This window comes from Gossypium raimondii, chromosome 4, assembly GCF_025698545.1.
Source record: "Gossypium raimondii isolate GPD5lz chromosome 4, ASM2569854v1, whole genome shotgun sequence".
Classification (NCBI taxonomy): domain Eukaryota; kingdom Viridiplantae; phylum Streptophyta; class Magnoliopsida; order Malvales; family Malvaceae; genus Gossypium; species Gossypium raimondii.
This window is the reverse complement of record NC_068568.1, coordinates 44,522,999-44,536,912: the sequence shown is the minus strand read 5'-3', so window position 1 is coordinate 44,536,912 and position 13,914 is coordinate 44,522,999. Positions and strand designations below refer to the sequence as shown.

The following is a 13,914-nucleotide window of genomic DNA, read 5'->3' as shown; positions in this document are numbered from 1 at the left end:
AAAAAATTCATGAAAATTTAAGGCTAATGCCAAAATGAAACTCGTGTGTTGGTCTAATGACTAGGATGTTAGCCACCTCAAGTATGACCTGAATTCAAATCGTGCTAGTCGCATTACTGTTAGATATTTGCCCTCCTCTTGTAATTCAAAAAAAAAAATACTAGTACCACAATTTAACCATAAAATATCTGTTACTTATCCGTTATTATTTTTATTTTTTATAAAACAACGTACGTACAATTAATTTACTTTTACCTTTTCTAGGGTAATTTACTTTTTACTTTTTACTTTTTGAGGGTATTTTCTTCTTTGACCGTAGAGGTATGGTGAAGTAATGCAATACAAACAAATAAAAGTAGAAAATGTCATGCAAGGATTTGAGCTTTGATTTCTCCTAATTCTACATAAAATCTATCAAGACGATAGCAGAGACCTTGGAAATTGGTCTTCATCTCACTATATAAATTATCAAATAAACAATTTCATGGTTTCAATTATAGATCTGCTTCATCGCCCTTCCTTCACACAGCCTTTAGTTTGACTTCAAAACAACAGGGAACCATTTAATTTAGTACATAAAACTAAGAAATGTGTAATGCAAAATGCACATATATTACCAAAACCAGCATATTGTTCTATTTCATGACACAAATTGCATGTTTGTCTGACGCCAACTGCTTTCTTAGATGATGAATGTGAAAAGAGAGAGAACCGCCACAGCGTTTATATCACAAAAAAAGACCAACCATTCCTGTAAATAAAAATGACCTCAAAGGGGTCGGAAAGTGAATACAAACAATATCCCTGTTACCGTCTAGTGATAAAGCCAAATAAGACAGCAACGAGGACAGATATTATCGATACAAAATGTAATTACAACTCAACATTGCTGCCCGTAAAGAATATTAGACCACTAAAGCTAGCTACTCTCAACAAGTTAACTAGTTAACAAAGAGAGGCAGTCCTCAAATATACATTCTACACAAATCTTTCAATAACAAGGTTTCTAACTCAGCTGCACAGTGAATGTACCATGTACCTTACTTGTTAAAGAATAAACCTCTCTTCTTTCCTTTTCTTCTCTCACCAGCCTGCAAAAGCTAATAAGAGATGTCTCTTGTGAACACAAGGGTTTTTTAAATAACGCAAGGATCACAAAATTTTACCCCACAAACTTTAGTCTTACAGCACTGCAAATAAATGCTTCAAATATGCACTGATCGGTTTCTTATATTATATTATCTACTTATTTAACTGAAAGCTAAAAATATTCAAGTGAGCCCACAGCTCATAGTTCTCTATCTTTAACCACAACCAAACTTATGACTCAATGCAAAAAAAGGAAACACTGCCAAACTCATATACACAGTTCTCAATCTTCAGTCTTACAGCACTTAAAATATTCCTCTTCATTTTGTGTAACAGATAGGTCAAAAATCAATAGCATCGAGCGAAACTCACACTTGATTATACATGCCAAAATCTCAGATTATAATTATGCAGAGAATGTAAAGATATTCACAAAGTAAACTTGGTTAGATGCATGACAAAACCATACCAAGTTTACAAAATTGATTCCCATCATTCAAAAAAAAAAATTTCAACAAACCAAAAAATAAGATAAAAAATTTTCCGGTCCAAGCTCCATATGTCTACCTTGCGAGCTAAAATCAAGGATAAAAGCTATCACTTGTCAAATTTGAGCCAAAAAAGAAAAGGAGGAAAAAGCGAAAGCATCATTCCTTGGGCATCCAAAAGAAACAATAACACATGACTGAAACCAGTGCAATTTTTTCAGGCATGGACTTAGAAGCTTTCAATCTTCAATTTAGGAGTAGAATAACAGCCAACCAGTCCAGAATGATGGAGTATGTAACAAAAGTAAAATTTTAGATGAAGTAAATGACAAGGCACTTTTCAAGAACATATGTATGCAACTGAAGCTGAAAATAAGAAATTCTATGTTAGGAATTTTGAAAAACTAGGAAAATCATCTTTGGATCCCCAAATAGCACTGCCGATATGATTCTTTCTAAAAATATGAGATAGATATCAGAAGCTTTTATTTAAAATTGAAGTATCAAAATAGAAGCCAGTACAACAAAACTTGGGTTTTCACACTTGAAGGTCAGAAAGTAGATCTACAGATCCAGTATTTCAAAAGACGGATGGTATGAACCTCTTATTCAGTTTTATGTTTCTATGTAGATGTGTGCATGTGAGCATAACAAAGTCGCACAATTCTCAGAGTACAAAGAGAAAAAAAAAGTACAGAAAGAGGAGAGTAATACCCGTAAGATGAATAATCTCAAGGTGAGCACAATTGTATCTCTTGAGCTGCACAAATGAAATGCAAGTATAAATAAACTTAAACCCCTACACAGCCACTTGACTGAAAAATAAACCCAATAAAACTTGTCTAAAATATAGATGAAAACAATCTTGAAAATTAAAATAGGATAGATGTAATTTTTGTAATGTCCTATAAAAAGACATGAAACAAAAGTATGGAAGCATTGCTCCTTTGGTTGTTATGAAGTCAGGATTAAGAAAGTCACAAGTTTTTACCATAAATGACACCAAGTTGGCATGCACCAATTTCAACAATTGGCATTAATATATTAGAAAAGAAGCATTCTCACAGCCGAAACAATGTCCAGAAACCAAAAAAACACCATTGTAGATTTTTCATTTTTGACCGTGACAACAGATATACACGCCACTTTTGGGCATCTACTGCTCCTTACTCTGTAAATAAAATCTGGAGTGGCATGCAGAAGCAGGTTTTGAAGGGCCTTTCAAAGGTTTGCCAAAGCTTGATCTTAGCACCAGGATTTAATTAAGTACATTTCTAAAATAAAAAGTGGTTAAAGAGTTTCAATAGTTCATAGTACACAAATGAGTCCTATCTATACATAATCTAACTTTACAATAAAATTTAGCAGTGTTAGTTGTATTGCTTTTGTCTTTGAAAAGTCAATGATCTATTGGCAGTTTGCTGAGAAAGATCAGTGTACCTTTCTTTCATTTATATATCAAGCCTTGCTATACTTTTAGGCCCTCCATTCAAGGCGTGTTTAGTGTTAGGTGTTAATAAGATAGATCTTTGTGTTCTAGGAGTGCTAAGATTCCATTCGGATAAAATATTTTAGAGCTCCACATCTTCAAAGGCTTTTTCAGTGGGTTGTGATTGCCATTATAATTTCATAATGAAATAACCATAGGAATCACATCCATGAAAACTACATGGGATTCAATTCTTATTTTCTTTCTCTTGCTTTGCAATCCAGATCCGTAACCAGTTCTTGTTGATTCCACACTTGGCAAAAGGCTCTCATTTATTTCTTTAAATCTTAGATCAAGCCTTTTTCAATCGATCACCAAGCCAGCATTACCTAACAATAGTATTTTAACCACAAAAGCCCAATTGCATTAAATAAGATACTTTTCACAACCCTATCGACAGTTTTCGTAAGTAATTTTTCTTGACCAGCTAAGCAACCAAATTTTATGTTACAATATTCACACCAAAACTGTTGCATACTTTTAACCTCACAAAACAATATTAACCATCCCCAAAGCCTCCGACAAAACATACCCCACTGCTGTTCTACCTCAATATTATTTCCAAATTTCTCAACCAAGATCTCTGTTTCAGTATCACTTTCTTCCACTATGATTCCCCCCCCCCCCTTTTCAATTCTCTCATCGTCTATTCATCTCAGTTAACTACATAATAGCAGCAGACTGCCAAAGTTTGGTCTACTATAGCTACCCAATAAATCCATCCCATAGACTATTTTATTACAAATCAAAGTTTCTTCAGTTTTGTGATAACTATATAAATAGATAGATTCATACCTGTCAAACAATTACCAATATAATTATTACACATAGAGATAGATTTAATAAGTAATCAGTTGCAGTGATTATTTGATATCATTCAGTTCAGGAGGAGTACGTTGAGGGTTTTACCCAGTGAACTCAGATTGCAGAATACCAGTGAGAGAGAAACAGTAAACAAGAGTAGCTTAAATAGGGGATTTGATCTTGCATGATGTATGCAAACAGACACAAATAGAGAAAAGATGTCGGAGAAGAGAGACAGAGAACCTTCTAGAATTTGGGAATAACATCCATTTTCAATTCTTCATAATTCAAAGCAGCAGAGGAGCAAAGAGTCAGACATGGGATTAATTTTACATAAAGTTAAGCCTATCAGTGCCGTCAGAGCCTCTATTGACAGTATATATCAGAGTTCACCCTTGGGGAGTACGAGTCATATACGAACATCTTCCAGATTTATTAAAGTTATTGGTCTTTGATGCAACTCTCAAAATAGAAAGCAAAAATATCAACAGTATTAAGCATTGGGATGCAAAAAGGGATGTAATCCCCTCCACCCAAACCAGTGCATAAACTATCAGGATAAAACATCAAGTCCTAAAATATTGAGGTGTCCCCTTGGGACTATATGAAAATACTTGCCTGCTCTTAGTAGAATAGTATTAATTTTGTCAACTTTTCAGATGTTATTCTCAAATGTACTACGGTTATAGTTGCATAATCAACAATTGTCTATTTAACCACAAGAGAAACTTTGAACTTACCAGCTAATATCTTGAGAGTTGTTATCTGCTCGTAACACACGCTGCACACCATTTGATCCAAAAATTATAAACTCTGTAGGCTCTTCGAATGTTATTTTAATCTAGAGAGAACAATGAATAATAAATACACAAAAAGATGCCAATATAAATATATAGAGAATACAAATCTAGGAGAAAACAATACATCAAAAGCAGCCAAAATCAGGTAACTATTTAATTATTTCCACCAGAAATCTATACATGGGCACAAATATATTGAGGCAATTTTTTACTGCATGAAAGGATTACTGACAAGAAATAAAGCATATGATGTGATACTTCACAGGGCAAATATTCATTATAACTAGGATCAGAAAATTTATCTCCATGTCGATATGTTTAAGCTTAGAATTATCCTGGATCCCCATGATTATAACAGTAAGATCTGTGCTGCATTTGGTTTCCTGCAATAACCCTCTACAGTGCTAGATTCATTTATTGTGAACATCTTAAAAACATGTTTAAGTCAGGTTAGTATTACTTTGAAAAATTAATTAAGAAAAGAAACCAGGGAAAGCCAACACTTTCTTTGGCACATAAAGTGAAAAAAGGAAAACTCATACGCTGAAACAGTTTAAAATGACGTATTTAGGTCTATGCTGATGTGCATTGCAATCTTAACGGAATGCTACTACACATGATGCCTAGAGCAACTCATTTTCTCCGGCAGTTCTACCATGAGCTTCAGCTTAGAAAAAGCTTTTACCAAAATATTTTGGTAAATCCTTAAATATTTTGGTAAAGTCTTAAAAATTTTGGTGAATCCTTAGAAATATTGGTAAATCCTTGGATATTTTGGTAAAAGCTTTTCCTAAGCTTTTTTTTGTGGAGCTCGCCCTAGAATTTCCCCCTTCTCTCTCCAAGGAGGAAAGTCTCTCAAAGTTCCCTGATCATGAACCTTGCTTGTCCAAAACGATTGGAGTGGAATTATAGGAATAAAAGGACTATAGAGCATAAATCTTGTCCAGAAACAGAGCATTAGAGGTAAAGCTTAATGTTATGAAGGCTAACCATCAATCCAAAAAGAGGTGTGAAGTTTTAGAGTTTTTTTTTCGTCTTCTCCTTTCATCATTCAATGTCTCTATTTATCTCAATAACTATAATCAATTCAGATCAGAAAATTGCTATAAAATCTTAACCTTCTAGCTGCCTTATATCACTCTTACAGGATCTCAAAAGAATAAGCAAGTTATAGCTGTACCTGAGTGGTTGGGTAAAACTTTTCAGTGACCACAGGACCATTGGGTCCACTACACTTGATACTGTAACCATCCCTCTTAATGGCCAAAGTAGCCGGTTCCCATATATCAAGAAATCCTGCCTGTAATATAGAAGAGTTAGAAGTAAGGACATTGTAATTAAATAAAGTTAATAAGCACTAGAAAACTAAATGGAAGTGCCATCACCCAATGGGGTAGTATATGCAACCATACAAGTGCAGAAGTCATACCATGGATAGAACTTTATATGAAGCATGACCACTATAAAGAGTCTTCTCTATGTGGCCTTGCATCTCAGGATCTGTTAAAAGTAAAGGGAAAAACGAGAAGAGAATAAGTAGAATATAAGTATTAATATGTGGTGCTAGAAAATTAGTAAACAAGTTAAAAAGGGACTGGATGGAGATTATAACTATCTCAAATGATAAAAGGTGCAGAAATTGTTCAAGGAAAAACCAACATAGACTTATTCTGGTAAGTAGAAAAGACAATCTAACCAAAGCATATAGTATAAATTTCTCCCTTATGAGAAGAAAAGGAAAAAGGAAAAGATAATGGGGATACAGGCAGAGACCCCTCTGTCATTAATTTCCAACACACATGGTATCGCCGTTTTATCTGTGGGACTCAGTTATCAGCTATGGATCCCCCATATGCAATGGTCATGACAAGTGTACTGCAAAATTTGGACAAAAGTGTAATGAAGGGGCACCAAACCATGGATATTTTCATCAACAAACCATCAATCTGACAAAAGGGTTGACGAATCCGCCTTTGTCTATTCAGCATTCTTTAAGTACAGTATGCAAGAACTATAGTTGCTGTTACAATCAGCTAGATATTACTAAAGGTCGGTTCTTCATTGCTTAAAAAAAACACTTCTGACTCCAAAAGCACTTTTGAAAGAAAAGCTGTGAAGAACAAGTTGCTCTTGACTGAAATTTTTAGCTTTTCAGAACTTCTGAAAAGAAGCTGAAAAGGAGAAGTTAAAAATTTTAGCTTTTCCTCTCCCAAAAGCATTTTTAGTGCTTAATTATTTTTTCACCCCTCCAATAATATAATATTTCTTTTTTTTCTTGGTGCTTAATTACAATTGTGTTAAAATCATTAATTAAAAATAAAAAAATATTTTTTAAAATATTAATTACAAATATTTAATGGTTATATTCAAATATTTAAAATATAATTTATATATTCTAATTAAATTTTATAAATAATTAACATTTATTGCTTAAAATATTTAAAATTTATATTTCATATATTAAAATATTAACAACAAGTTATAATAATTTTTTTATATTCTTACTAAAATATAATAATATTAACTAATTTAAATATTATTTAAATGTATATTTGTTACTTGATAATAACATGCCTAAAATGGACATTTTATTTCTCAAAAGCACTTTTTGACAGCAATGCTAAACACTCAAATTTTAAACCAAACTTTTCAAAAGCACTTCTCAAAAGCACTTTTCCACAGCACTTTTCAAAAGCAATGAAGAACTGGCCCTAAGTCTTTCTCTGATTTCAGAAAATCTCATTTCCATTCATTACAAATAGAAGGTATGCTGCAGAAACATAAAGTATTAGTACCACCTACCACATGTGATCTTCTTGTGGTAATTAGCAAAGACCTTCACCAGCTCTCCCTGAATTGAGATGCAAAACAAGTTATTCAAACCAGCAACAATACCAAGCAGATAGTTTCCCTAGTGCAAAGCAAGTGGTGCCTAGAGTATATTTGACAACTGCAGGGTACATTATTCCCCAAAAAATGATCGCAAAATTTACAACAATCATCATATTCATCTTTATAGACACTAATCACCCTTCAATTAGTTGGCACCTCCTAATGCCGTATGAGCATGGGGAAATTTAAGCATTTATACCAAGATTAATGGCAGGGTAAGGAGCCCTATGAGGCAAGAAATAAAAAAAAAAGGCACATACAATAATGGAAAGACTTCATGAAAGATAGAAATGAAGTGATGACACAACCAAGTCTGGAATACATGGTCTTCAATTGACAATGAAATATGCTCAATTTGTCTCCATTTGAAGGTTCATACTTGAAATGCAAAAAATTTAAGAAATGCTGACTTTTGATTCTTTGTTCCTAGAAAATATTATCTCAGGCTACAAAACAGGAAGTAGCCCTCTCCCATTCCATAATTCTACCCCTCCCTTCCAAAGACTCAAACCAAAAGCCCCAAGCTGAAATCTCAGCCTCTCAGGTTCTAGAACACTAGCATGTCCTTGTGGACAGAAGTTTTGACTTCGATGATTGCACACATTCAGTTCCCCATCAGCTAAAGTTTTTTACTTCAGGTATTATTAGTAAATAAAAGGATATAAGGAATTTTCATCATAAAAATGAATCTACTTTCGGAAAATGGAGATTAAGACTGAGGATTATTGTTAGAGAGTGGTTGATCCTTTTGGTCAAGAAATAGCATTGTGAGAGGTCCATAGACACATGTTAAACACTACTTAAACCCAAAAGCCTAAGCTAATGGGTTCTCAGAGCCTTCAAGTGCATATGTCACTTTTACATCTCACTTTCATCAATGATGGGAAAACTGCAATTCCAGTGGCAACCTCAGCAAAATTCCTCTTCAGATGTGAGTCGTGATTAAGCTACCTTGGATGAGTGAACAACACAATTCTCAATGCTGAAACTCTTTGTGCCCCATAATTTCTATGCCAACCCCATAACCCTATTACAGGCCTCGCCATAGATGAAAATGATCCACAGGCAAATAACAATTACTTTGAGTGCAGAAGACATAAGCACCAAGTCATCATTAGCTTCAGCAATTTCTTTTAGCTTATATGAGGTTACAACTGATACACATGTAAAACATGGATAAAACATTATAACTTCAGAATGCAAAACTAGAAAATACATGAATCAACATGTTTTCTACTGTTAAATGGATCTTCCCTGGTTAAAACTTCAGACTTACCTTGTACCAAATTCCTAGGCAAAGAAAGAAAAGCGAAGGACAACAAACCACACATGAAAATACAAGGTTCCAAGTAAGGGAAATTGCATTGTAAAGTCAATACCTTGCGTTTCCTGTTATCTAGAGGTTGAACTTCAATAGCAAGGTATGTATCAACATCATCAGCAGTAACAAGATAGTTTGGTTGCTTTGCTCCTGTTTTTCAGAACTCCTTTAGAAACATATTTGATAAATAACAGGGATTACATTTTGAAGGGAAATTAGAAACCCTCAAGAAGATAAAAGATGAAACTACCTTCTATGTAATTAACAGATCCATCTTCCATGTGGCGCACCCACTGTCATTGCAAACACATTACAGCATTACAAATCCACATCTTGGAATCAAGAAAAATGCTAACTATTACAAGGCATCTTCAAATACAGCCAAGAGATAACAGTACCCAAAATCCCAAATTTTCAAAATAGAGGGTAGAAAGATATCCTGAAAAAGCACCTCGAAATTACAGCTGGTTGTTCCATTAATAGAATATCCACACGCCTGTAGCTCCCTTCCTGGATAAGCTTCCCCTGAAATTTGGAGACCTTCTATAGCTGGAAGCGGATCATCTTCTGCAGCTCCAGAAAGCAATACATAACATAAGATGGTCAATCTTGATTCTTACAACCAATAAAGCACAGTTAACACCTTACCCTCAGAAAAAGAAGATGAAGGCTCTTCAAGTACTGGTGGTAGATAAGGAGGATAGGAGGAACTGGGATCATCCTGTGCAGGTGTATAAGGCGAGTTTCCTGAACGCCAATTGGAGGGAAGTTCTCTTTCAATCTGCTGCCCCTCAGCATCAGGATAATCCATCTCGCTATTGCTGACAGGGACAAGAAATTTAACTTGTTTATTTATAGTCTCTTCACCATATCGCACAGTGTTCGTGTCACCTTGAGTTCCTGCCAGCTGTGTGGGTATCTCAATGGCAGTAGAAGTCCTGGCAACCATTTAAGATAAACTTATTTTTCAGTTTCACACACATGAATGCTGAAATGCCATTGTAAAAAAAACCTCAGCATCTGTCATTAGAAAATTCACGTGTCATTCTTCAAACACATCTACAAGAGATTGTATATAAAATTTTTGCCCCCCCCCCCCAAAAAAACTGTTTATATAGACTATCAACTATAGTATCCTAATTTGACTATTTCTCCAAAATGTGGAAGCAGTATAGTGTCACAAAGGAAGGCTCATATTGGCTCATCCTGAAAATCTAGCTTTTGAAATGACTTATGCATACAACGCACCAAAAGGAATTCAATGAAAACAGAACCCACCAACAAATGCAGATGGTTGTAATTTGTACATTCAGTTCACAATAGCAATCTCCATTTGACCAGGCTCACCTGCTTGCTATGGGTGAATATCTCCCCAAATCATCAGGTTCCAAATTTTTTGAGACAATACCACCACCTGAGCCGCCTTGGTATTGACCAGGTAGATCCCAATTTGAATCTGTTTGAGCACCAGAGACTATCTGTGTCTTTCCATGGGAAAAAACAGGCTGTGGCACCAATTCAAGACCATTTTTGCTCTGAGAGAAAGCATAGGAATAAGAATGCTATAGGGTACAGAAGTAAAGATCAAAAGAATATATTATAATCATACCGAAGCTGTCAATGTTGGACCAAGGGAATGAGATGGAGATTGGGGGGTGAAATTGGAATGATTGACATCCGACCGCCAAGGTGCCAACTGATACTGCGAGTCTTTTAGCTTTGACTGAGGCCAGGAAAAGAAAATATAAACATAATTAAGTTTTACAAGATCAACATGAAGCTCAAAATCTCAAACCATAATCAACACAGGTGAACTCAATCAGAACTGGAAGAGAAAGATGCCTCCAGTTATTACAAACAATTCAGTCCATGCAGCATACCTCGGTGATAATAAGCTTCTCCTGCAGATGTTTAAATAGAACCTGCACGAGTCCAGAAGTAACTTCATGCCTCTGATTTAAAGAGAAGATACAGATACATTCTGAATAATTCAAAATAATTGTTCGTTCTTATGTTTTGTGTCCTCATCTAATATATATGTGTGATTTTTCTACACCAACTCTCTTCAGAAATATCAAGGACAAAACTGGATAGAAACTAGGTACATTATATACTGTGCTACAAGTACACCAACCTAGAAAAGGAGGTTCTGAAAAGGAGAAAATGAAAAGAATGTACGAAAACGTAAAAGCATATCTTGTTTGCCTAATGATTACAGTGGCAATAAAACTCATAAGACAAGCATTTTTTTTATTAAACTTTTTAAGAATCTCACATTTGTCTTTCTATTTTATCATATTCATCAGAAGTTAGCCTAACTACTGTCAAGATGACCCAGTCAAATTACATGCATCATCATAATTAGAGATTTGACAGAACAGAGATACCAAAGCAAAGACCACTCGATTAGTTATTCAGAGATATAAGAAGCTCATACCAATTATGGCCATTTTTATAAATAGCAGTGAAGTATGTGCCTCGCACTATGATATCATTTTTGATAGGATTGAGAAGAACACTTTCATTTGAGTTAAAGAAAAAATTCATATCCATAGAGATACATAATAATACAGACAAATTCCTGATTTTCTTGCACATCGATAAAGGGTTTGCATAAAAAAAATATTCTATGAGTATAATTATATCAACAAATCGGACAGCACTCCGAGACTGACCTTGACATAGCTTACAATGGATTGAGCATCGGGTACTGGTGGCTGCAGGGAATACTCCGCCAAAAGAGGAAGCAAAGATGATACAAAAGTTGTTCTTTCTTGCTGTGCAGCCTGAAAAAGAGGACCATGCATAGAACATTGAAATGTACATCTTTAATAAATTAATAAATAAACCTAATCATGATCATCATAACAATATACAATATTACAATATATTGACAAAAATGCATAAGTTCATTGTCATGACAATATTTTTTAAACGTCAATTGAAGTGAATAAAGAAAAAAATGATTTCACAGCTGAAATAATTTGAGCATTAATGGCCAGAAGTTTAAACATAAGAGAAAACATGGTTAATTACCCAAACAGAATACAGAAACATTGCATCCTACAGAAATTGAGAGGACAAGTATCAATGTGATAAGGAAAAGAAAAATATTAACCCTCAAGGTGGAAACTAATAATACTAAGAAATAAAAATACCTGTAATTGATATGTTAAGCGAATATTTTCCTCAATTATATCTTGCCTATAAGAGAGAGCTTTTGAGGCAGCATCAACAAGGTCCTGTTGTTGCTGATCAAAGGCCTGATGACAATAACTCAAAGGATTTTATTAATTATATTTCCATTCATGAACAAGAAGCTGAACGAAGAAGAATGAAATGAGGCATTCTGCAAATGGAAGGAAATACTAAGTTAGTGCCTACCAGACGCATGTAGGCAATGCGCTTTTCAAGAACATATTTTTCATTACGAATTTGTGCTTCCTGCCAGTGTAACCATGAATAATTATAAATCCAGAACTAACAAGAATGAAAACAGAGGGAGAAAAGAAGCAAGACATAAACCTTGATAGAAAATTCAGCAAGCTGTTTGCGCAACTGCAAAATCTCTTCTTCATGTTCCCGAATCTTGATGGGAACATCCTGGAGAAAAATAGAAGCTCGCAGTCTATAAAAGAATCTAAAAGAAGAGAATCCAACAGCATAGTTAAAAGGGCATGAAGGAACCTGTTTCCAAATGGAATTGGAATTATTTACTTGAGGCACTGGCATAAGACCCTGTGGCAATCGAGAACTGTATTCTCCTTCTAACTGATACCTACCATATTAAAACAATAGAAAAAGAAAAATTTCATGTTTGATGTTCGTACATTGTGAGGAGTAACGCAATGTAATAAGAAGAACCTGGTGGGCGAAAAAGAGGTAGCCGTGGAGGGTGAAGAGAAATGAGAAAGAGCAGGGCCCGTGTTATTATCAGAAGCAGCAGCAGCAGCAGAAAATGCATTGAAAGTACCATTTAAAATGGTATTGGTAGCTTCCTTTGCAGAAGCATTTGGATTGCTAACACTTTCTACTTTCTGCTTTCCATAAAAATATAAATAAATTCGAGCATGAATAAAGCACAACGAAAATATAGAACTTCACTGATAACTAGAATGCAAAAGGTTAATTGTCCTACATATTTTTCAAGTAGCTCAAGTTTCTTCTGGAGTTCGGACCTCAATCGACTATTCTCTTCTTCCTGAGAATAGATGCAAAAAAATTACTCTTTTTTTATCATCACAACTAAAGATGGAGGAGAAGAAGAAGAAGAAAACCTGTTGTTGGATGACGGCTTCGGCGGCCTCAATGGCTTTCACGGCCCGAGACAAGCTATCGTCGTTGTTGTTGCCGTGGTTGTCGTTGAGGGCCAATCCAGATAGCTTTTCAGCCAATTTCCCATCGTGACCGTTCTCCATGCCCCCTACCTTCAACCCTCCCCTGATTTATGGATTCTTAAGAATCAAAATCTCAAACCCAATCTCGATGATGGAGATGGCGATGGATGCAAAATATTCTGGGCCAAAAAACCCCTAACCTAATGATCTATAATTTAAAATATAAGATGGGGGTATATGAAATGAGTAAGAGTTGGAGTGGGGAACGGGAAGGGGAAGAAAGGGAAGGGACAAAGTGTGCGTGTTTACTAAGACAGATTCACCGGCCAATTATTTCCCCTTATTATTACAAAATTACAACTTTATCGCTCTTTTTTTTAATCAAAGATACTTTCACTATTTCAAATCATAAACATGGTAAAAATATTACCTTCTAAAGTATTTTAAGTTTCCCTTGGATTATCTATAAAAATTATAATTATATAAATCAATAAGACACCTATCACCATTTCAACCCACTTATAAAATTTTATTTTACAAACTATGGCACAAATATCATTTCAGACCAGCAAATAACAACCACCAAAGTTTCAAAACTAATAAAATTTGCATCACCTTAATTAACCATCAAGTAATTTCAAAAATAAACTCTAACTTATTCTCAATGTCTCAAAAATATCCATTACACGAAAAT

General features: G+C 34.7%; 1 protein-coding gene across 7 annotated transcripts; it reads right to left on the bottom strand.

Annotated features, from left to right (window-relative positions):
- Nucleotides 1-722: 722 nt before the first annotated feature.
- On the bottom strand, nucleotides 723-13,543 carry LOC105779858 (uncharacterized). 7 transcript variants are annotated; one of them, XM_052629694.1, is made up of 21 exons: nucleotides 13,161-13,543; nucleotides 13,022-13,084; nucleotides 12,748-12,920; nucleotides 12,571-12,661; nucleotides 12,409-12,486; nucleotides 12,268-12,327; nucleotides 12,042-12,146; nucleotides 11,559-11,669; nucleotides 10,764-10,805; nucleotides 10,493-10,606; nucleotides 10,231-10,418; nucleotides 9,532-9,821; nucleotides 9,335-9,456; nucleotides 9,134-9,176; nucleotides 8,942-9,033; nucleotides 7,473-7,521; nucleotides 6,100-6,170; nucleotides 5,851-5,970; nucleotides 4,611-4,651; nucleotides 2,292-2,337; nucleotides 723-1,100 (listed from the first exon to the last, which is right to left on the bottom strand). In XM_052629694.1, exons 1-21 carry the CDS (start codon nucleotides 13,299-13,301, stop codon nucleotides 1,041-1,043), a joined length of 2,100 nt encoding a protein of 699 aa, XP_052485654.1. In that variant the 5' UTR covers nucleotides 13,302-13,543; the 3' UTR covers nucleotides 723-1,040. The 7 variants fall into 7 exon arrangements, 5 of the variants coding, with proteins under 5 accessions (XP_052485654.1, XP_052485655.1, XP_012459267.1 ...); XM_052629695.1 differs by having other exon boundaries at nucleotides 723-1,091; XM_012603813.2 differs by having other exon boundaries at nucleotides 4,611-4,711; nucleotides 13,161-13,542.
- Nucleotides 13,544-13,914: the final 371 nt, after the last annotated feature.